Here is a 23,409-nt window from a genome sequence, read left to right on the forward strand (position 1 = left end):
TAAAAGCCAAATCAGAATCTCAATTTGCAAGCACAGTGTTTCTGAGTGTTGCCCCTCATCAGTACAACATATGAAATCTGATTTGGCTGGATGAGAGACCTCTAACTGGGATCTAAGGGATAATGTTTCCCTTTGTGGAGGGTGACAAGCCAAGCCTGGCAGGTCAGAGAGAGGAGACATAAGTCATGCATGCTCCTCTGGGAAATTAAACATGCCAATTGTTTTTTCAGAGAGGAAAAGAACTAGAACTCTAGCGCCACCTATTGGAAGCAGCGATCCTAAAACTCAATAAAGACTCTTTAACCGCTTTCCGACATTGGGCGTAATAGTACGCCGATGTCGGACTCCCTCCCTTTGATGTGGGCTCAGGCAGTGAGCTCACATCTCTTCCAACGCATGTCAGCTGTTAACTATTGGAGGTACATTAGGCTCCTATAGACTTCTATAGCTGCTGTATCATACCTCTGTATAGTGATTAGTGATGAGTGAACGTGCTTGGATAAGGTGTTATCTGAGCATGCTCGGGGGCTAACAGAGTGTCTATGGCGGACTTGAAAAATATGTTCGAGTCCCCGTGGCTGCTCAACAGCCACAATACACGCAGGGATTCCCTGTTTGTTAGACAATCCCTGCATGTGTTGCAGCTGTCGAACAGCCATGAGACATGCAGCTGCGGGGACTCAGACATATTATCCGAGCACGTAGAAGATTAGCACCCGAGCATGCTCCGATAACACCAACCACGTTCACTCATCATCACTAGTGATCCCTGGATTTTACCTGTGCGTGTTCAATAAATGATGAATAAAAACACTCAGTAATTTACCCGCGATCCTTTCTAACTCGGTCACAACTTTTTTTTTTTTTTTTTTTTTTAAACATCAATCCTCCACAAGTAAAAGTACAGCGTGTGCAGACCTGGGGAAGTCCTACAAGCAAATTAATTTGCCACATTTGCATCTTCGACTAATGAAGTGTCTTACACTGAAATTCACAGGGCGTGAGACAATGCATAGCGGAGCGATCCTGACCACGGACAGTCCATGCACCGAAAATGGGGCGAAACGGGCAAGCTGCATGAATCAGATCCAGGACTGGAGTGCAGCGTTGGACCTCTCTGCGCTCACTCCCAAATTCCCCTGTTACTCCGTCACACATCACAGGCGCCTCCGCAGAATCCTCGCAGATCAGTATGCAGGGACCATCCACAGTTCAATGTAAGAGATTTGCATAGCCTTTCGAGGGAACACAAAAGCCTTTTCTTTCTAGGTAATCGGCCATTTTCCAAGGACAATTTAAAGGTAATTTGGCACAAAAATAATGGCTTTAATGCAGCCTCTGTTACTAGTTCTGTGAGGTTAGATTCGTTCTTAAAAGGTGAATGTCCAAAAATGTAGAGCTACTTGATTTTATAATACATCTTCACAGCAGTCGGAGCAGAACTCCGAATCCCCTCTATGGTCAGCGGTAAGGGATCACATTCTGCCTACCTGCTGCCAATATTGGGAAAGAGCTGACGGCTTAGAAGTTTCACAACAGGACACTGAACAAAGATCAGAAGGTTAAAGTCAAATTTTTTTTTTTTTAAATGAAATGGAAAAATATCAAATTTAGAAATCGATGGCAGCAACACATCTCAAAGTTGGGACAGGGTTAACAAAAGGCTGGAAAAGTAAGTGGTACTAATGAAAAAAAAAGCTGGAGGGTCGAAACTCGACTAAGTCACATGATTGTATGAAAAGAGTGTTAGAGAGGCAGAGTCTACCAGAAGCAAAGATGGTCGGAGGTCACCAATGGAGAAATGTCCAGCGTTCACCTGATCTGTGATCTATGTTCTAATGTGAATAAAATACGGCTACAAGAGATTTCCAGATCATTGGATTCTTGTTCGCTTTTGTTTAACTTTAACTTTTTTGAAATTGGGGTTGTATGATTTTTATCTGTCACTAGGATCAAATTAACCCTTTTTTTGGTAGATATCACATCTATAAAAATAACACCATGAACAGCTCCATGGACTGTAATAGGGAAATGTTCAATCGGGGAAAAACAAGGGTAGAGCATGCATGTAAAATATGGACTTCTGAATGAAGCCATATCCTTTTGTAGGATGGGGAATGCATACATTGGGCAGCTGGTAATGTTTCATTGCACTAGGATCAATGTGTAATGGTTCAGGGGCTCGCTCCTATGACTGCACCAGTAATAAAGCATTGAGCCTCTCTGGCTTTTTCCAGAGCCCCATCGCCATCTGATTATAATAAATGGTTGACTACGTAGCCATGATAATATTACCAAGTGGAGCAAGCTACTTAAAGGGCTTGTCAAGGACTTTTATAAGGTCATCAATATCAAATTGGTATGGGTGCTAAACCTAGCGCACCACCCACCAATCAGCCACTGTATTATGGCCACGGTGAGATATTGCACATTTGGATCAATAGAGAACAGTTGATCTGACAGGTGTCGGCTGTTGCACCCCCACGATCAGATATTGATGAGCTATCCTATGGATAAAGTCATCAATGTACAGTGGGGGAAATAAGTATTTGATACACTGCCGATTTTTCCAAATTTCCCACTTACAAAGAATGGAGAGGTCTGTAATTTTTATCGTAAGTACACTTCACCTGTGAGACAGAATCTAAAAATAAAATCCAGAAAATCACATAGTATGATCTTTACAAAATTAATTTGCATTTTATTGCATAAAAAAAAAAGTATTTAGTCACAAACCAACCACAATTCTGGCTCTCACAGACCTGTTAGTTTTCTTTTAGGGTATGTGCACACGTTGCAGATTCTCTGTGGATCCGCAGCGTTTTTTGCAGTGCAGAAACGCTGCAGAACCGCAATTGATTTACAGTACAATGTAAATCAATGAGAAAAAAACGCTGTGCACACGTTGCGGAAAATCCGCTGCGGAAACGCTGCAGTTTAAAAGAAGTAGCATGTCACTTCTTTTTTGTGAATCTGCAGCTTTTTTGTACCCATTCCATTATAGAAAACCTCAGGGGTAAAAAACGCAGCAAATCCACAAGAAAACCGCAGCAAAAACGCACAAAAAAACCACAGGTGCGTTTTCTGCCAGGAGAGACAGAATCCGCACCAGAAATTCCTAAGCCTAATCCGCAACGTGTGCACATAGCCTAAGAAGTCTCCTACTCTGCACTCACTACCTGTAAAATTGCATCTGTTTGATCTCGTCACCTGTATGAAAGACACCTGTCTACACCCTCAATCACATTTCAACCTCTCCACCATGGCCAAGACCAAAGAGCTGTCTAAGGACACCAGGGACAAAATTGTGGATATGCACAAGGCTGGGACGGGCTACAGGACAATAGGCAAGCAGCTTGCTGAGAAGGCAACAACTGTTAGCACAATTATTAGAAAATGTAAGAATACAAGATGACTGTCAATATTCCTCGGTCTGGGGCTCCATGCAAGCTCTCGTCTCGTGAACTACACGGGAGGACCAGGTCAATGACCTGGAAAGAGCTGGGACCACAGGCTCAAACATTATCGTCAGTAACACACTACGCCATCATAGATTAAAATCCTGCAGGTCACACAAGGTTCCCCTGTTCACACCATCACATGTCCAGGCCCGTTTGAAGTTCGCCTGAACATCTGGATGATCCATAGGAGGCATGGGAGAAGGTCAGGTGGTCAGATGAGACCAAAACAGAACATTTTGGTATCAACACCACTTGCTGTGTTTGGAGTAAGAAGAAGGATGAGTACAACCCCAAGAACACCATCCCAACCGTGAAGCATGGTGGGGGAAACATCGTACTTTTGTGAAAAGGGGACAGGACGACTACACCGTATTGAAGGGAGGATGGATGGAGTCATGTATCACAAGATTTTGGCCAACAACCTCCTTTTTTCAGTAAGAGCATTGAAGTTGAGTCGTGGCTGGATCTTCGAGCATGACAATGACCTGAAACATACAGACAGGGATACTAAGTGGGCTCCATAAAAAGCATTACAAGGTCCAGGAGAGGCCTAGCCAGTCTCCAGACCTGAACCCAATAGAAAATCTTTGGAGGGAGCTGAAACTCAATGTTAACAACAACCTATATAGAAAGAAACACCAGAGATAATAATTTTTATAAACTGAGGAAAAACACTATAGAAATGAACCCTTAAAAAATTTCCTTCAGACCAGATTATATTAAATAAAATATATTTTTTATTAAAAATAAATTGCAATCACAAAAAACATCACCAAAACGTATGGAAATTTTTATTATTAAAATTGTATAATCTTATAAAGCTATACATCTCGCTAGATGGATTAACCTGCTAAAACCTAATCCAGAAAACCTCAACACAAAATTAGAACTTGCCCTGTTGGGCGAAGAGGTTAATCTTTATCTCTGGTCGTCTTTTAATTGCCCACATAAAAAACTTGATGAGATCCTACATAATACTTTATTTATAAGACGCTCCCTCATACCAAATCAGCTCCCGCACTGTCACTTTCTTGACAGTATTCCGATTGGGATAATTCCATGGTTGGTAGACCCTACATATGAGGACATATATGGACTCTGGGCATCACTTCCAGATGCCCCAATTTCTCAATTCCTATCAAATCAAGTACCTTGCAAAGATAATTGGCCAATCAAAGCCACAAAACAACCTACTAATTTCCTCCAAAAATATCACATATGCCGCATATTGACGAATTTTAGAACCAGGGTAAGTCACTCATCAGATTGGCTTTGGCTCGATTTACTAGTGAAGTTGAAATCCCCAATCACCAAATTGGTTTCTAAACTTTACGCAAACCTCCTCAAAAGCCCAACTCAATTTAAGCCTTTATACCTCTCCTCTTGGGAAACGGAGTTGGGGGTGACATTGTCCTCCCGGGAAACCCAACAGGTACTTGCCAACTCTCACGGGTTCTCCAGGTGTATCCTACTACAAGAGAATTCATTTAAAATCCTATCTAGGTGGTACCGAACCCCAGAAAGTCTATTTCATTGGGGACTGGTGGATTCCCCACTGTGTTGGAGATGCTCTCGATCCGTGGGTTCATTAGCTCATATTTTCTGGTTCTGTTTGGAACTAAAGCAATTCTGGACAGACATAAACAAATCTCTCCATAGTATGGGCCTAATGGATCGAGACCTAGCTCCTCAAGATGTTTTGCTTTCCCTCCCTTCCTCCTCCTTTAACCCAAAGAAACACGGCTTACTACCCATCCTATTGGCAGCTGCAAAACATTTGATTTCAATGCACTGGAGAAAAACAACCCCTCCATCGTTCAATGAATGGACCCTTAAAGTTCAAGACCTTTATCGCTTAGAGGAATTATCCAGTTGGGAGACACGAACCCACGAGAAGTTTAGTGCCTCTTGGCTGCCTTGGGTTACTTTTTCATCCCCCACTCCTAGTTCTGGGATAAGAAATCTAAATCGAAAATTTTAGCGTCAGGACGCGATGACCGACCCGTCTCCACGTTTGCAACAATTTTTTTTTTACACATTGCCTCCATTCCTCCTCTTCAATTTGATAACAACTTTACTTGCGATATTCTAGTCCTTCCGGTCACACCTCCTAGCCTTACAAATTTCTTATATAGTTCAGATTGATACCTAGGGCTAGTTTCTATGGTCCTGAAATGTTTATTTTTTCTGTTATTGTATGCTCAACTGTTATTATTATCTAACAAGTATATATTGATAATACAGTCTCTCTTGATGGTCTTATAAACTTATTATACAGCAACAAACCATCTGTATTTCTGACACGCGAGCTTATGTTTGTTATAACATGTTTTTCTTATGTTTATTGAAAACTTAAATAAAGAATTTCAAAAAAAAAAAAAAAAAATTGTATAATCTACAACAGATATTTATTTATTAAGAATATAAAACATACAACTATAGATAATATGTATCTCCTCCAATCGAGGTTTACTTAGGGATAGATAAAATATACATATATATATATATATATATATATATATATATATATATATATATATATATATATAAATCCCGTATGTGCAAGACAGGGCAAGTCCAAACTGATCAGTATAATAAACATAAAAATATATATAATGCAGCAAATAATAATTTAATAATATAATATGTGATAAAAATCAGTCAAATAAATTTGTGAATATTATGTGTGTATATCCATATATACACACACACACCTATTGTGTGCAGCAAAATAAATCAATTCATAATAAAGTGCAATAGTGCAATAAAAAATAAATTGCATACAAAACAACCAGTGTGTCCACAAAAGTTGTGAGCCAAAAACAAATAATTATATATTACCCAGTAAAAGCGCTGCCAAATGTGCCAAAATATATTATGAATACTGACCAGTTAGGAGTACCACTGCCCTGCACACACCACTCCAACGCCGTTTCGCTCACTGCTTCATCAGGGAGTGATGTGAGTGGGGTAGGAGCACTATTTATATAGCTGTGTAGCAGCTGCAGCTAGATTAATTAGGGGATGTCATGATTACATGGCGCCGAGGTAACGCACGCTGCCGCCACCGCCACTATGTCCGGAACCCGGAAGTGCGTTCCCAAGAGCGTCATATGACGCCGTTGACAACACACATCCCTAGGAACCAACCACAGAGCAGGAGCGGCGCACGCGCACATCGGCGCACAACAACCCCGCAGCCATCATAAACCAGGGCACCAAACAAAGCCGATTTCAGCAGAAATCAATCATTATTTGCACAATATTAAACCATAAGTCATAATAACAAATGTAAAATCTATAAAATGATGTTATAAAATGAATATATAAACATAATTTATAAACAAACAAATAATTAATTACATGCAAAACACGCATAATTATATGCATAATGTGACCACCAAATGTGACCAAAAAATCATTAGAATATATTGTGGCACACATACATGACCAAAACTACATACATAAATGCCCATGTATACTGCTTAACCACAAACACATCACAGATGCACACACATGCCTGAACACATATACACACAGACACGAGAAAAAAAATCCTTAAATTTTTTTTTTTTTTTTTCCTTTGCTTTTTAAATTTTTTTCTTTTTTAAAATAATAAATAAAATATAAATAAATAATGATTGGATCATATACTACCACAGAGAGGTGGAGGTGGTAGAATAAATATCAATTTAATTAAATGGATAAACCAAATGATATGTACCGTCCCAATGCATGTAAGCCCCCAATACAAACCACATACACCACATTTAAACAACCAAAAGTACCTCAGCTGCCAAACTGTCACACCACAATCATACACACCGATACATACAAACCCAGAACCACACCACACATACACACATCCCAAATGTCATGCCAACACATGTGCAAGTGGGAACACGTGCTGATCACATACCAACATAAAAATGTAAAAAACACCTTGTAAGATGGCATAAAAAAAAATACAATTTTTTATATGTGTATTTATATTTATTCCGTGTGACCCTAAATATAGTGTATATAATAATAATGAAAAAAATATAAATGTAATGAAAAATATAAAAAATGATGAATTTGCATGTATAAAATTAATTTTTTGGTCATGTATGTGTGCCACAATATATTCCTAATGATTTTTTGGTCACATTTGGTGGTCACATTATGCATATAATTATGCGTGTTTTGCATGTAATTAATTATTTGTTTGTTTATAAATTATGTTTATATATTCATTTTATAACATCATTTTATAGATTTTACATTTATTATTATGACTTATGGTTTAATATTGTGCAAATAATGATTGATTTCTGCTGAAATCGGCTTTGTTTGGTGCCCTGGTTTATGATGGCTGCGGGGTTGTTGTGCGCCGATGTGCGCGTGCGCCGCTCCTGCTCTGTGGTTGGTTCCTAGGGATGTGTGTTGTCAACGGCGTCATATGACGCTCTTGGGAACGCACTTCCGGGTTCCGGACATAGTGGCGGTGGCGGCAGCGTGCGTTACCTCGGCGCCATGTAATCATGACATCCCCTAATTAATCTAGCTGCAGCTGCTACACAGCTATATAAATAGTGCTCCTACCCCACTCACATCACTCCCTGATGAAGCAGTGAGCGAAACGGCGTTGGAGTGGTGTGTGCAGGGCAGTGGTACTCCTAACTGGTCAGTATTCATAATATATATTGGCACATTTGGCAGCGCTTTTACTGGGTAATATATAATTATTTGTTTTTTGCTTTTGGCTCACAACTTTTGTGGACACACTGGTTGTTTTGTATGCAATTTATTTTTTATTGCACTATTGCACTTTATTATGAATTGATTTATTTTGCTGCACACAATAGGTGTGTGTGTGTATATATGGATATACACACATAATATTCACAAATTTATTTGACTGATTTTTATCACATATTATATTATTAAATTATTATTTGCTGCATTATATATATTTTTATGTTTATTATACTGATCAGTTTGGACTTGCCCTGTCTTGCACATACGGGATTTTTATATATATATATTTTTTTATCTATCCCTAAGTAAACCTCGATTGGAGGAGATACATATTATCTATAGTTGTATGTTTTATATTCTTAATAAATAAATATCTGTTGTAGATTATACAATTTTAATAATAATAAAAATTTCCATACGTTTTGGTGATGTTTTTTGTGATTGCAATTTATTTTTAATAAAAAATATATTTTATTTAATATAATCTGGTCTGAAGGAAATTTTTTAAGGGTTCAATGAAACTCAATGTTGCCCAGTGACAGCCCCCAAACCTGAAAGAGCTGGAGAAGATCTGTATGGAGGAGTGGGCCAAAATCCCCGCTGCAGTGTGTGCAAACCTGGTCAGGAACTACAGGAAAAGTCTGACGTCTGTAATTGCAAACAAAGGTTTCTGTACCAAATATTAAGTTCTGTTTTTCTATTGTATCAAATACTTATTTCATGTCATAAAAAAGCAAATTAATTCTGTAACACTCATACAATGTGATTTTCTGGATTTCATCTTTAGATTCCGTCTCTCACAGGTGAAGTGTACCTACAATAAAAATTACAGACTTCTCCATTCTTTGTAGGTGGGAAACGAGCACGGTGTGGAAAATAAGTATTTGATACACGGCCGATTTTGCAAATCCCGGCTAAACCTTTACCTTAGAGAACTCGCAAAAGCCTGTGACAGCTGCAGGAGATGCAGGAAAATTGCATCCTGTAGACACTATTATTACATCACATTTACATTGAATTATTAAGCGAGTGCTGCAGAGGTATTACCGGCGGAGCGAGGGTTTGTACAGCGGTGAGTTCCCATCACCTACTACCCATAGGTATCCTAAATCAGCAGGAATGGGAAAACATCGGGATTTTTGGCTCAAACTGTATGAAAATTGATTTTTTTTTTCTCACCAAAATGTAATAAATTAGTGACATTGGTAACACATTAGTGGTTCTGTGGTCATTTTGCAGCCAACGTGCGACATGCCCACCACACATGTACTTCTAAAGACCCCAGGTGCATGGATAGGAGGCATAGTATTATATCTATACAGAAAAGATTATTTCATTTCTCCTGCACAAAAACAAATCGTATTCGACGCACAAATGTGAACAAAGTCATAAAGTCAAATCATTGACACATGCAGGATCCAGACCATTGTCTCAGGCTTCAGAGCAGTATTTAAAGGGGTTGTTCTTGTTGGATTACTAGGACGGCTGAACTCACTGATTATGTCTCACGCTGACTGTGTCAATGCCAGACACCCTGGGAAGGAAAGTACAACGTGCAAAAACGGCAACCAGGAGAAACATTTAATTAAAAAGAGAACAACCCCTTTAAATCAATTCTTCAGCTGGTAATATGTAAAAGTTTTTATTGAAAACATATTCTTGGGGATAACGTCTGACACTTACCGTGGTCTCGTCTTCATGAAGGACCTGATCGTACCCGCTGAGGGCCACGCAAAAGATGATCGCTGTCACGTCTTCAAAACAGTGGATCCACTTCTTCCGTTCTGATCGCTGTCCCCCAACATCAAACAGCCTAAAGAGGAGATCAACAGGACACCGATAAGGGAAAAAAAAAACAACTTGAATTTTCATCCGGGTTAGCTAAAACTGCCTGCACACACTGGTTTTTGATCCGTCCGCTTTAAATCAAACAACAGTGCAGAGCATGTGACACAAGTGGTAAATCAATCTCATTTCACTTGAAAATTTTTAAAAAAAATTATATACTATATATTTTATATATATCATAATATATATATATATACTAGCTGTACTACCCGGCTTCGCCCGGGTTAATGACTGCTGTTAGCAAAATAGAATGTGTTAACAAAAATTTATTCTGCACACAAAAACCACAAAACAAATAGATAGAAATGTAATTATTAAAAGGCAAAAACTAAGCAAATAGAAGCATTTCACAACATATATTAGCTTTGTTATACTGAGAATGTCTTTGTTGCCTATATTAACCAATCAGAGCTCAGGTTAATTAACTGTAGCAAAATAGAAGCTGAGCTGTGATTGGTTGCTATTGGCAGCCTGATAAATCCCCAGCCAACAGGAAGCCCTCCCCCCTGGCAGTATATATTAGCTCACACATACACATAATAGACAGGTCATGTGACTGACAGCTGCCGTATTTCCTATATGGTACATTTGTTGCTCTTGTAGTTTGCTTATTAATCAGATTTTTATTTTTGAAGGACAATACCAGACTTGTGTGTGTTTTAGGGCGAGTTTTATGTGTCAAGTTGTGTGTGTTGAGTTGCGTGTGGCGACATGCATGTAGCGACTTTTGTGAGATGAGTTTTGTGTGGCGACATGCGTGTAGCAACATTTTGTGTGTTGAGTTGCATGTGACAGGTTAGTGTAGCAAGTTGTGTGCAGCAAGATTTGTGCATGGCGAGTTTTGCGCGTGGCGAGTTTTATGTGTGGTGCATTTTGAGTATGTGCAAGTTTTGTGTGAGGCAACTTTTGCATGTGGTGCAACTTTTGTACATGTGGCAATTTTTCTGTGTGTGCAAGTTTTGCATGAGGTGAGTTTTCCATGAGGTGAGTTTTGCACGTGTGGCGAGTTTTGCGTGAGCCTAGTTTTGCATATGGCGAGTTTTGCATGTAGCGAGTTTTGAGTGGTGACTTTTGTGTTTCGACTTTTATGTGGCGAGGTTGGTGTGTGTGTGTGGTGAAATGTGTGCTGAGGGTGGTATATGTGTTCAAGCACGTGGTAGTGTGTGGCGCATTTTGTGTTTGTGTTCATATCCCCGTGTGTGGTGAGTATCCCATGTCGGGGCCCCACCTTAGCAACTGTACGGTATATACTCTTTGTCGCCATCGCTCTCATTCTTTAAGTCCTCATTGTTCACATCTGGCAGCTGTCAATTTTCCTCCAACACTTTTCCCTTCACTTTTTCCCCATTATGTAGATAGGAGCAAAATTGTTTGGTGAATTGGAACGCGCGGGGTTAAAATTTCACCTCACAACATAGCCTATGACGCTCTCGGGGTCCAGACGTGTGACTGTGCAAAATTTTGTGGCTGTAGCTGCGACGGTACAGATGCCAATCCCGGACATACACACATACATACATACACACATTCAGCTTTATATATTAGATATACCTGTATGTAATCTCCTGTATATAGTATATACCTGTGTGTCATCTCACCTATATATAGTATATATCTGTGTGTCATCTCCTGTATATAGTATATACCTGTATGTCATCTCCTCCTATACATAGCATATACCTGTGTCATCTCCTCCTGTATATACTATATACCTGTAGGTAATCTGCTCCTGTATATAGTATATACCTGTGTGTCATCTCCTCCTGTATATAGTATATACCTGTATGTCATCTCCTCCTGTATGTAGTATGTACCTGTATGTCATCTCCTCCTCTATATAGTATATACCTGTGTGTCATCTCTCCTGTATATAGTATATATCTGTGTGTCATCTCCTCCTGTATATAGTATATACCTGTGTGTCATCTCCCCTGTAAATAGTATATACCTGTGTGTCATCTCCTGTATATAGTATATAGCTGTATGCCATCTCCTCCTGTATTAGCCCTCGTTCACACGTTATTTGGTCAGTATTTTTACCTCAGTATTTGTAAGCTAAAATGGCAGCCTGATAAATCCCCAGCCAACAGTAAGCCCACCCCCTGGCAGTATATATTAGCTCACACATACACATAATAGACTGGTCATGTGACTGACAGCTGCCGGATTCCTATATGGTACATTTGTTGCTCTTGTAGTTTGTCTGCTTATTAATCAGATTTTTATTTTTGAAGGATACCAGACTTGTGTGTGTTTTAGGGCGAGTTTCGTGTGTCAAGTTGTGTGTGTTGAGTTGCGTGTGGCGACATGCATGTAGGGACTTTTGTGAGATGAGTTTTGTGTGGCGACATGCGTGTAGCAACTTTTTGTGTGTCGAGTTGCATGTGACAGGTTAGTGTAGCAAGTTGTGTGCAGCAAGTTTTGCGCATGGCGAGTTTTGCGCGTGGCGAGTTTTATGTGTGGTGCCTTTTGAGTATGTGCAAGTTTTGTGTGAGGCAACTTTTGCATGTGTTGCAACTTTTGTGCATGTGGCAATTTTTCTGCGTGTGGCAATTTTTCTGCGTGTGCAAGTTTTGCGTGTGGCGAGTTTTGCACGTGTGGCGAGTTTTGCATGTGGAGAGTTTTGCGCGTGGCGAGTTTTGAGCGGCGACTTTTGTGTTTCTACTTTTATGTGGCGAGGTTGGTGTATGTGTGGTGAAATGTGCACTGAGGGTGGTATATGTGTTCGAGCACGTGGTAGTGTGTGGCGCATTTTGTGTGTGTGTTCATATCCCCGTGGTGGTGTGATTATCCCATGTTGGGGCCCCACCTTAGCAACTGTACAGTATATACTCTTTGGTGCCATCGCTGTCATTCTTTAAGTCCCCCTTGTTCACATCTGGCAGCTGTTAATTTGCCTCCAACACTTTTCCTTTCATTTTTTCCCCATTATGTAGATAGGGGCAAAATTGTTTGGTGACTTGGAAAGCGCGGGGTTAAAATTTCACCTCACAATATAGCTTTGACGCTCTCAGGGTCCAGACGTGTGACTGTGCAAAATTTTGTGCCTGTAGCTGCGACGCCTCCAACACTTTTCCTTTCACTTTTTCCCCATTATGTAGATAGGGGCAAAATTGTTTGGTGAATTGGAAAGCGCGGGGTTAAAATTTCACCTCACAACATAGCCTATGACGCTCTCGGGGTCCAGACGTGTGACTGTGCAAAATTTTGTGGCTGTAGCTGCTACGGTTCAGATGCCAATCCCGGACATACATACATACATACATACATACACACACACACACATTCAGCTTTATATATTAGATTATTCCTTTTGGCCACTAGAGGGCAGCAGTGCCTATGACCAGTGAAGGTCAAGAACAATCACACATCATGCTTTGTTCCATCATTCACCACGATGGGTTAATCTCGCCTCCTTTTTTCTACAATCTGCAGAAGCGCAGATTATTTAGAAGACGTTTAAACAGAACATTAGAGACTGTTAATGTCCGGGGCGAAGAAGATTACATCCAACTAATGACACTCGTACTGTGTCTGATGGAAGAAAGCGCAGTCTCCAGGCTGCAAATGCTGCAATTATTATTTTTTCTTAAAAGAGGGTAAAAGGTTTCAGGGGTTACAGAGTCCGTAACAGATTTTTTTTTTCTTCTTTTATTAGCAGGGCTATTAATAAAAGAAAGTGACCGATGACTACTTTGTAAGTGGCAATTAAAAGGGAATCTGTCAGCAGGTTTTTACTGTGTAATCTGAGAGCAGAAATACATAGGGACAGAGACCCTGATTACAGCGCTGTGTCACTTACTAGGTTGTACGTTTTTCTTTCAATACAATCAGTGCTTTATCAGCAGGAGATTATCATTACAGGACTAGATGTCTCATGCCTCCTGGTCCAGCCACGCCCCAAGCACTGATAGGCAGATTTATGCACAGCGCACACAGAAAGCAGCCAGTGGTATGGGCGGGGTTATACAGGGCTCAGCATTAGTGCTCTGCTAGATCTGCAGCAGAGAAAACTGATTGTATCACAACTGTTGCTGCCAGTATATTAAGTGACATATCGCCGGAATCAGGATCTCTGTCCCTACATCATGCTGTTCTCAGATTAAATAGCAAAAGCCTAACTAGAGACTGCATTTAAGCCACAGAATATGATTGCAGGGAGTTGATGGGTTGCCATCAGCCAGGGGCCTGCTAAAGTAAAGGGTTAATGGCTGCCGTAAGAACAATGGAGACTGGATTCCAACACAATCAATCCTGCTCTTTCTACTATCTTGTATGGCTGAGCGGTGTGATACATTTAGGCACTAATGTCCCAATAATGTCACTTATGAGTTACATGGGCTTCCTCCTGTGGCAGCATCAACATATACCACGTTCCAAATTATTATGCAAATTAGATTTAAGTGTCATAAAGATGTAATTTTTTTGTTTTTCCCCTAACCTCATGGATAGTATAGTGCCTCGGGGTCTTTGCATCACTGACATCAATCTCAAACACCTATGATTATTAGTTTGCTAGGTGAGCCCAAATAAAGGAAATCTACTTAAGAAGAACGATCCACATTGTTAAGCAGCCACAGGTGTCATGCAATATGGGAAAGAATAAGGATCTCTGCTGCCGAAAAGCATCAAATAGACAAGGCATGAAAACATTACAATATTTCACTAAAACTTAAGTGTGATAATCGTATTGTGAAGAGATTTCTGGCTGATACAGGGTACAGACTGGTTTGTGCAGATAAAGGCATAATAAGGAAGGTATCTACTAGACAACTTCACTGTATTAAGAGAGCAGCTGCTAAAATACCATTACAAACCAGCAAACAGCTATTTGAAGCTGCTGGCTTCTCTGGAGTCCCACGAGCCTCAAGATGTAGGATCCTCCAGAGACTGCAGTTGTGCATAAGCTTACTATTTGGCCGCCCCCAAACAGTGCTCACAAGCAGACACGGCTGCAGTGGGCCCAGACATACATGAAGACTCATTTTAAAACAGTCTTCTTTAATGATGAGTGCCATGCAGCCCTGGATGGTCCAGATGGATGGAGTAGTGGATGGCAACCATGTCCCAACAAGGCTGTGACGTCAGCAGGGATCATGTTTTGGGCCGTAATCATGGGGAGAGAGCTGGTAGGCTGCTTTAGGGTTCCCAAAAGTGTGAAAATGACCTCAGCAAAGTATAGAGTTTCTGATTGACAACTTTTGTCCATGGCACAAAAAGAAGAACCATGCCATCCAAAATCAAGTAAGCGATGACCTGTGCAGGAGACACTGTGCAGAGAGGGGATGAAGTAAGCTGTGACTTGTGCAGGGGACATCGTGCAGAAAGGGGGAAGAAGTAAGCTGTGACCTGTACAAGAGACACTGTGCTGAGGGGGGGATGAAGTAAGCTGTTACCTGTGCAGGGGACACTGTGCTCAGAGGGGGATGAAGTAATCTGTGACCTGTGCAGGAGACATCATGCAGAGAGGGGGAAGAAGTAAGCAGTGACCTGTACAAGATACACTGTATTGAGAGGGGGGATGAAGTAAGCTTTGACCTGTATAGGGGAGACTGTGCTCAGAGAGGGATGAAGTAAACTGCGACCTGTGCAGGGGACTCTGTGCTCAGAGGGGGATGAAGTAAGCTGTGACCTGTGCAAAGGACATCATGCAGAGAGGGTGATGAAGTACGCTATGACCTGTGCAAAGGACATCATGCAGAGAGGGGGATGAAGTAAGCTGTGACCTGTGCAAAGGACATCATGCAGAGAGGGTGATGAACTCAGCTGTGACCTGTGCAAAGGACATCATGCAGAGAGGGTGATGAAGTCAGCTGTGACCTGTGCAAGGGACACTCTGCAGAGAGGGCGATGAAGTAGGCTGTGACCTGTGCAGGGGACACCGTGCAGAGAGGGGAATGAAGTAAGCTGTGACCTGTGCAAAGGACATCATGCAGAGAGGGGAATGAAGTAAGCTGTGACCTGTGCAAAGGACATCATGCAGAGAGGGTGATGAAGTAGGCTGTGACCTGTGCAAGGGACACTCTGCAGAGAGGGCGATGAAGTAAGTTGTGACCTGTGCAGGGGACACCGTGCAAAGAGGGGAATTAAGTAAGGTGTGACCTGTGCAAAGGACTTCATGCAGAGAGGGTGATGAAGTAGGTTGTGACCTGTGCAAAGGACATCATGCAGAGGGGGGGATGAAGTAAGCTGTGACCTGTGCAAAGGACATCATGCAGAGAGGGGGATGAAGTAAGCTGTGACCTGTGCAAAGGACCTCATGCAGAGAGGATGACGGAAGCTGTGATCTGTGCAAAGGACATCATGCAGAGAGGGCGATGAAGTTGTGACCTGTGCAGGGGACACCGTGCAAAGAGGGGAATTAAGTAAGCTGTGACCTGTGCAAAAGACATCATGCAGAGAGGGTGATGAAGTAAGCTGTGACCTGTGCAGGGGACACCGTGCAGAAAGGGTGATGAAGTAAGCTGTGACCTGTGCAGGGGACACCGTGCAGAGAGGGTGATGAAGTAAGCTGTGACCTGTGCAGGGGACATCATGCAGAGAGGGGAATGAAGTAAGCTGTGACCTGTGCAGGGGACATCGTGCAGAGAGAGGAACTAAATAAGCTGTGACCTGTGTAGAGAACGCCGTGCAGAGAGAGGGATGAAGTAAGCTATGACCTGTGCAAAGGAAATCATGCAGAGAGGGGAATGAAGTAAGCTACGACCTGTGCAGGGGAAACTGTGCATTGAGGGGGATGAAGTAAGCTGTGATCTGTGCAGGGGACACAGTACAGAGAGGGCGATGAAGTAAGCTGTGACCTGTGCAAAGAATATCATGCAGAGAGGGTGATGAAGTAAGCTGTGACCTGTGCAAAGGACAGCATGCAGAGAGGGGAATGAAGTAAGCTGTGACCTGTGCAAAGGACATCATGCAGAGAGGGTGATGAAGTAAGCTGCGACCTGTGCAGGGGACACAGTACAGAGAGGGCAATGAAGTAAGCTGTGACCTGTGCAAAGGACATCATGCAGAGAGGGGGATGAAGTAAGCTGTGACCTGTGCAAAGGACATCATGCAGAGAGGGTGATGGAGTAAGCTGCGACCTGTGCAGGGGAAACTGTGGATTGAGGGGGATGAAGTAAGCTGTGACCTGTGCAGGGGACACAGTACAGAGAGGGCAATGAAGTAAGCTGTGATCTGTGCAAAGGACAAAATGCAGAGAGGGGGATGAAGTAGTCTGTGACCTGTGGTGAGGCGCAGGAGGTACAGTGATATATGCAAGAATTCAAGATTTTTATATAAATAATACAAAAAATAACCCAATTATTTGATTAATCAGATTTGCACTGCACAAATTATAAATCAGATCTCAGTCCTGATCAGTTTCCTACTTTGATAATATAACGCTGAGGCTATATAGCAACTCTTGGCTGTGAGACCGGTCACGTGGCCAAAGACTCCGCACATCACAGGTTACTGTTGCTGCCCTTATAGCACCGTGACAAGCAAGTCCCAGAAGTCAGACCCGGTTGGAGATTTTGAGTCTTGCTTATCGCAGTTGTGGTACCCCAGGCCACAATGTGACCCCAATGTCCTGCATTATTCTGCATAGAGCGGTATTTGGCCACGTGTCCGGTGTCACCCCAACCTTAATCTCTCATCACACCACTAACCTGAAGTGAAGGTTTTTGAAGGTGAAGTGGGTTTCTACAATGCCGGTGGTCTTCACTCTGGTCCGCAGAATGTCCTGCTCTGTAGGTTGGTAGTCGGCGGCTCCGATCCGATCTAAGCTGTCTAGGTAGCTGCAATGATAAGAGTACATTTCCGTTAGGATATGAGTCATAGGGGAATATAAAACCAGACTAAATCAGCAGCGTCACCTTTCTACTCCGCATCATGAATTAAATACACCCCGGGACGTCCTCATGTGATGGGATATAAAATCTCTGCTATGACTGCTGCATCCGGCAACACGGATACAATTGTTGGCGGAGCAGAGATTGGATTTCCTCGGCTGAGATTCATCAATATCCAAATTCCCCTCCCATACTAACAATCCTCATATTGGCCTGCAGGTGGTGCTGCTACGATTACGCTCCACAGGCTCCGGCGGAGCGTTGTTAGCAGGAGATGGGCGGGCGGCAGGCACACAGATCTGGAGGAGATGAATGTCTTTGGGCCTACGTTTTTGTGCATGGTGAGAAATTTAGACAATATGGCAGCCCTATGTAAAAATGACAGATTAAGTCCAAATATTTATGAAATTCTAAGTCAATTCTATTTGTCTCAAGTCGATTTGCTCATGTCTAGTAGAAATGTCTTACTATTGTGGTGCACATTCACACTGCACCGATTTCCCCTTAGGATTTAGGTGATTCCAAAAAAAAAAAAAGCTCGCTCCCCCCCCCCCCCCACAAAAAAAAAGAAACCGCTCACAAGAAAGAACAGGCATTTGAGGACTCCCGTTCTACACAATCAGGAGGGCTCCAGAGATTACATATACAGACACATCCATTGAAATTGTGAGATCAAAACGGAAAAGTTGTGGAATTAAGAAATCACCAGATGGATGGACATTGCTGTGCACTATGTTCATTTATGGGGAGCTTTTTCAGGTGGGTTTCAGATGGTCTCCGCCTGACCAAGACGGCCTAAATGATCTGTAAATGATGGAAAATGGGAAACAAAATTTTCAAAACCTCTGCATTTATTTATCACCACCACATGCAGAAATCCCCACAATTAGAGTCTTGGCTCGGTTATTAATGGTCGTCTAAGGAAGTTTCTGCAACACTGAATGCACTTGGGCAAATCATCAAGATCGGCTGCTGGCAGCTCCTTTTGCAATAACGGACTAATGATGTCGTCCCAGATGTGCTCGATGGGCAACAAGTCCGGACACGCTGCAGGCCATGGCAGCATGTTTAGTATCACAGTAGTACGAGCAAACACGAGGCCTGGCACAGTTGTGTTGAAAAACGGCTCCTGGGATACTTTGGAAAAATGGCCGTACTGTTGGTTACACAACCAAAGCCAATATTATGTGGAGCTGTAAGTGTACCTGGATTGCAGCTTAAAGAGCTAACATACATTATGCCACCCGGCCACCAGTGTGACATGCCCTCATGGAGGCCTCTACATGGTAATGCCCATATGGTTTTCTCAGATTAGATTGGCACGAAGTGATATATACTGTGCTGCAAGTGATAGTACACATCATACACCAAGTCTACGGTGTCCAACCATCAGCAGGCTTTAGCACAACATTGGGCTACGAGCCAGACGTCCGGCTACAGGTGGACATTGACCTCCTGCCACCGATCTTGGGGCAGAGCAAGGCGGCCATGGAGGCTGGAATGGAGTTCTGTCCTCTTCACTGATCAGTCCCGCTTTCGTCTTAGACAGCAGGAGTTTGGTCTGCAGACTACATGGGCAAAGTCAAGAGGCGGCCTTCACTAGGGAATGTGAAAATGTCTCAGGAGCCATTTTTCAAGACAAGAACCCCAGGCCATATGTTGCTGGCAGTACTGTGAGCCGCCTGCGTGGCTTTAATGTGCTACAATAACCTGCAGCATCTCCAGACTTTCCAAAGGGAGCTGCCAGCAGCGGATCTTGATGACTTGCCCAAGTGGATTCAGCATGGCAGAACCTTCTTCAGACTACCATCAATAGCAGCCAAGGCTATAAGTGCAGGGAGTTCCTCGCCTGGGAAAACCCGGTGGGTGTGCCAGTGTCTAAAAGATGCCGTCTGCACATAAGTTTACATGTCGTGTGATTTTCATAAATTCATAATTTTTCTTCTTGGGGTTGCAATTTCAATGCTGAGGAGTGTGCACACATACATGCTCTACTTCACATGTGAACAACACACCATGTGCATCGGTTTTATCAAATGCAGAGTTAAATGTCAGTATTGCATGTACAGTAGCTACTCTCAGAACTGCCCCTGCAGCTCCATCAATGTTAATCGTGATGTGAATGCAAGGTCAGAGGCGGAAAAATCCTTCCATTAATGCCCACTTGTCAAGTGTCAGCTAGATAGTGACAACACTTGGAATGAAAGTACACGGAGAAAAAAATGGGCAGTGATTAAAAAATAGACTGGAGGACCCCCAGCTTTTCTTAATACTCACAATATTGTATGCAATCAAGTAGCCAGAAGATGTGTAAAAAAATAACCAAAAAATATGTATAATTTATATTCTTTAACACTGGTGCTTATGTATTCCATATGTCACTGTAAACACTATATGGAAAAAATTATCGGATGCATGCTTTATCATTAAGTCCTATTGTCGCCTGCCGGCCCTGTTGCCCCCCATTATATAACATCCGGCCCCCCGCCATGCCGTCTGCATAAGAGCTTAGTGAAACCAGCGCAGTTCTGTAATAGGAGCCACCTGGGTGATAAGACATTTCTTCCCCCATCACATGTGAGTGATATTACCGAGAAGTGGAAGGAACCGCAGCAACTTGACCCGGTAACATTACAGAGTGGAGGTAGAAAAGTCACCAACGCTCTACTGACTCCATAACTGCAGAGTCCAGACCTCCTCTGACACTAACATCAGCACAAACACTGCGCCACCACCAGGAGCTGCATGCAGCCGTACACCACCAGGCCGCCACCAGGTTGTTGTAAAGCCGCCACCACTGGACTCTGGAGGAAAGGAGTACTGTGCAGTGACGGATCGCACTTCTCTATCCGGCGTCTCATCTAGGTTGGGGAATGCCAGGAGAACGTTTCCCACCTGACCGTATTGTGGCTGTAACAGTAATAGAGCGAGAGGTGACCATTGCTCCCATTCAAACTTCTTCTGGGAGCTCAGAATCCCCATTTCAGAGATATGGTGGCCATGGTGATCATGCTTGTATCCACCATCCTATCTGTAGGTGATGTTATAATACAAGGATGGAGCAGTAAATGTGCAGTAGTATATTGTACATCAATCACGCGGTGTTGGGTAGCCCTCGGTGACCCATGGCGCCACACATCAGCCCATCCCCGCACATATTGTGACTGTAGTTAGGGTACCGTCACACAGTACCATTTTGATCGCTACAACGGTACGATTCGTGACGTTCTAGCGATATCGTTACGATATCGCAGTGTCTGACACGCAGCAGCGATCAGGGATCCTGCTGAGAATCGTACGTCGTAGCAGATCGTATGGAACTTTCTTTCGTCGCTTGATCACCCGCTGACATCGCTGGATCGTTGTGTGTGACAGCGATCCAGCGATGTGTTCGCTTGTAACCAGGGTAAACATCGGGTAACTAAGTGCAGGGCCGCGCTTAGTAACCCGATGTTTACCGTGGTTACCAGCGTAAACGTAAAAAAAACAAACAGTACATACTCACATTCCGGTGTCTGTCCTCCGGCGTCTCAGCTTCTCTGCACTGTGAGCGCCTGCCGGCCGGAAAGCGAGCACAGCGGTGACGTCTGACGTCACCGCTGTGCTTTCCGGCCGCTGTGCTTACACAGTGCAGAGAAGCTGAGACGCCGGGGGACAGACACCGGAATGTGAGTATGTACTGTTTGTTTTTTTTACGTTTACGCTGGTAACCACGGTAAACATCGGGTTACTAAGCGCGGCCCTGCGCTTAGTTACCCGATGTTTACCCTGGTTACCCGGGGACTTCGGCATCGCTCCAGCGCCGTGATTGCACAGTGTGACAGCAGTCTACGACGCTGGAGCGATAATCATACGATCGCTGCGACGTCACGGATCGTGCCGTCGTAGCGATCAAAATGGTACTGTGTGACGGTACCCTTATTCTGATAAGATGACTATCTAATAAGAGTTCCTGTAAATCAGATGACGAGCTGCAGATTGGAGATACCATGTTTCACGGAAAGCAGACATGTTCCACACAACCTCACGTATGGAAACTACCTCTCTGGGGGAGAGACAGCCATGGTGCCCTCAGCAACCAATAGGAATTCACTTTACTTATTCTTTCCTGCACTGGAAAAACGAAACATGGAATGTGATTGGTTGCTGTGGACATCAGGTGTATTCCCCGTTCCCAGCAATGTTGTGGTATGAGATCTGCGCAGGCTGGAATGTAGCCCGCGTACACTTCTGTGATGTATGTAGCGCACACATGTTTTCAGGCAGTCACTTGTCGGTGTAGACTGTCGCCAACTAAAGGCGATGTTCTTATATGCAGGGCTGGGTTTAGACAAAGGGGGGCAATGGACAAAAAAAATTAAATGTGAGGCCCCAAATGCTGAAATATTGCACCGTCACATAAACATTTAGGATGCATTCACACAAATCGACTTCAGACTGTTAGATGAACGCTGATCCCCCATGTTGGAGTCGTTTTGCCCTTGTTTTCCGAATGATGGGGACAGAAGGATCGCGAATAGATCGCTCGGCCCCCGTACAGTATCCTGTTACCGGCGGCACATCCACAGCTTACACAGCACAGCGTGCTTCCAAGAACAATCATTTCTGCTCTGGTAAAAACGATCCAATCTCCCGATGAACGAGCAGCATTTACTCAATCGATGGGCAACTGCCAACCTGTTCCCTCCTAACACACTCCTGTCTGCACTGACAGCAGCTACAATGTGGATGCTACATACACTACATTACACACACACACTGTACGTTATACACATTACATGCTATACACACACACACCAGTATATCACACACTGTATGTTATACACATTACATGCTATACACACTGTATGTTACATATGTGTGCTCACACAGTGTATATATACAGTGCCTTGCGAAAGTATTCGCCCCCTGGAACTTTTCAACCTTTTCCCACATATCATGCTTCAAACACTTATCATGCTTCAGACAAAGATACCAAATGTAAATTTTTGGTGAAGAATCGACAACAAGTGGAACACAATTGTGAAGTTGAATGGAAACTGAAAAGTGGGGCGTGCAATATTATTTGGCCCCTTTACTTTCAGTGCAGCAAACTCACTCCAGAAGTTCATTGTGGATCTCTGAATGATCCAATGTTGTCCTAAATGCCTAATGATGATAAATATAATCAACCTGTGTGTAATCAAGGCTCCATATAAATGCACCTGCTCTGTGATATAGTCTCAGGGTTCTGTTTGGAGCACAGAGAGCATCATGAAGACCAAGGAACACAACAGGCAGGTCCGTGATACTGTTGTGGAGAAGTTTAATGCTAGATTTGGATGCAAAATGATTTCCAAAACTTTAAACATCCCAAGGAGCACTGTGCAAGCGATCATATTGAAACGGAAGGAGTATCATACCACTGCAAATCTACCAAGACCCGGCCGTCCCTCTAAACATTCATCTCAAACAAGGAGAAGACTGATCAGAGATGCAGCCAAGAGGCCCATGATCACTCTGGATGAACTGCAGAGATCTACAGC

At 42.8% G+C, this 23,409-nt stretch overlaps 1 protein-coding gene across 2 annotated transcripts in view; it reads right to left on the reverse strand.

The window, feature by feature from the left end:
- Positions 1-23,409, reverse strand: part of GNAO1 (G protein subunit alpha o1) — a 242,657-nt gene that overhangs the window by 58,794 nt on the left and 160,454 nt on the right. For both annotated transcript variants that reach the window (XM_077288298.1, XM_077288299.1), the window contains exons 5-6: positions 17,702-17,830; positions 9,885-10,014 (exon numbers count right to left, since the gene is read on the reverse strand). In XM_077288298.1, the coding sequence (XP_077144413.1) occupies positions 9,885-10,014; positions 17,702-17,830 (259 nt within the window). The remainder of the gene's footprint in view (positions 1-9,884; positions 10,015-17,701; positions 17,831-23,409) is intronic.

The sequence above is a fragment of the Ranitomeya variabilis genome, chromosome 2 (genome assembly GCF_051348905.1).
Source record: "Ranitomeya variabilis isolate aRanVar5 chromosome 2, aRanVar5.hap1, whole genome shotgun sequence".
NCBI classification, from domain to species: domain Eukaryota; kingdom Metazoa; phylum Chordata; class Amphibia; order Anura; family Dendrobatidae; genus Ranitomeya; species Ranitomeya variabilis.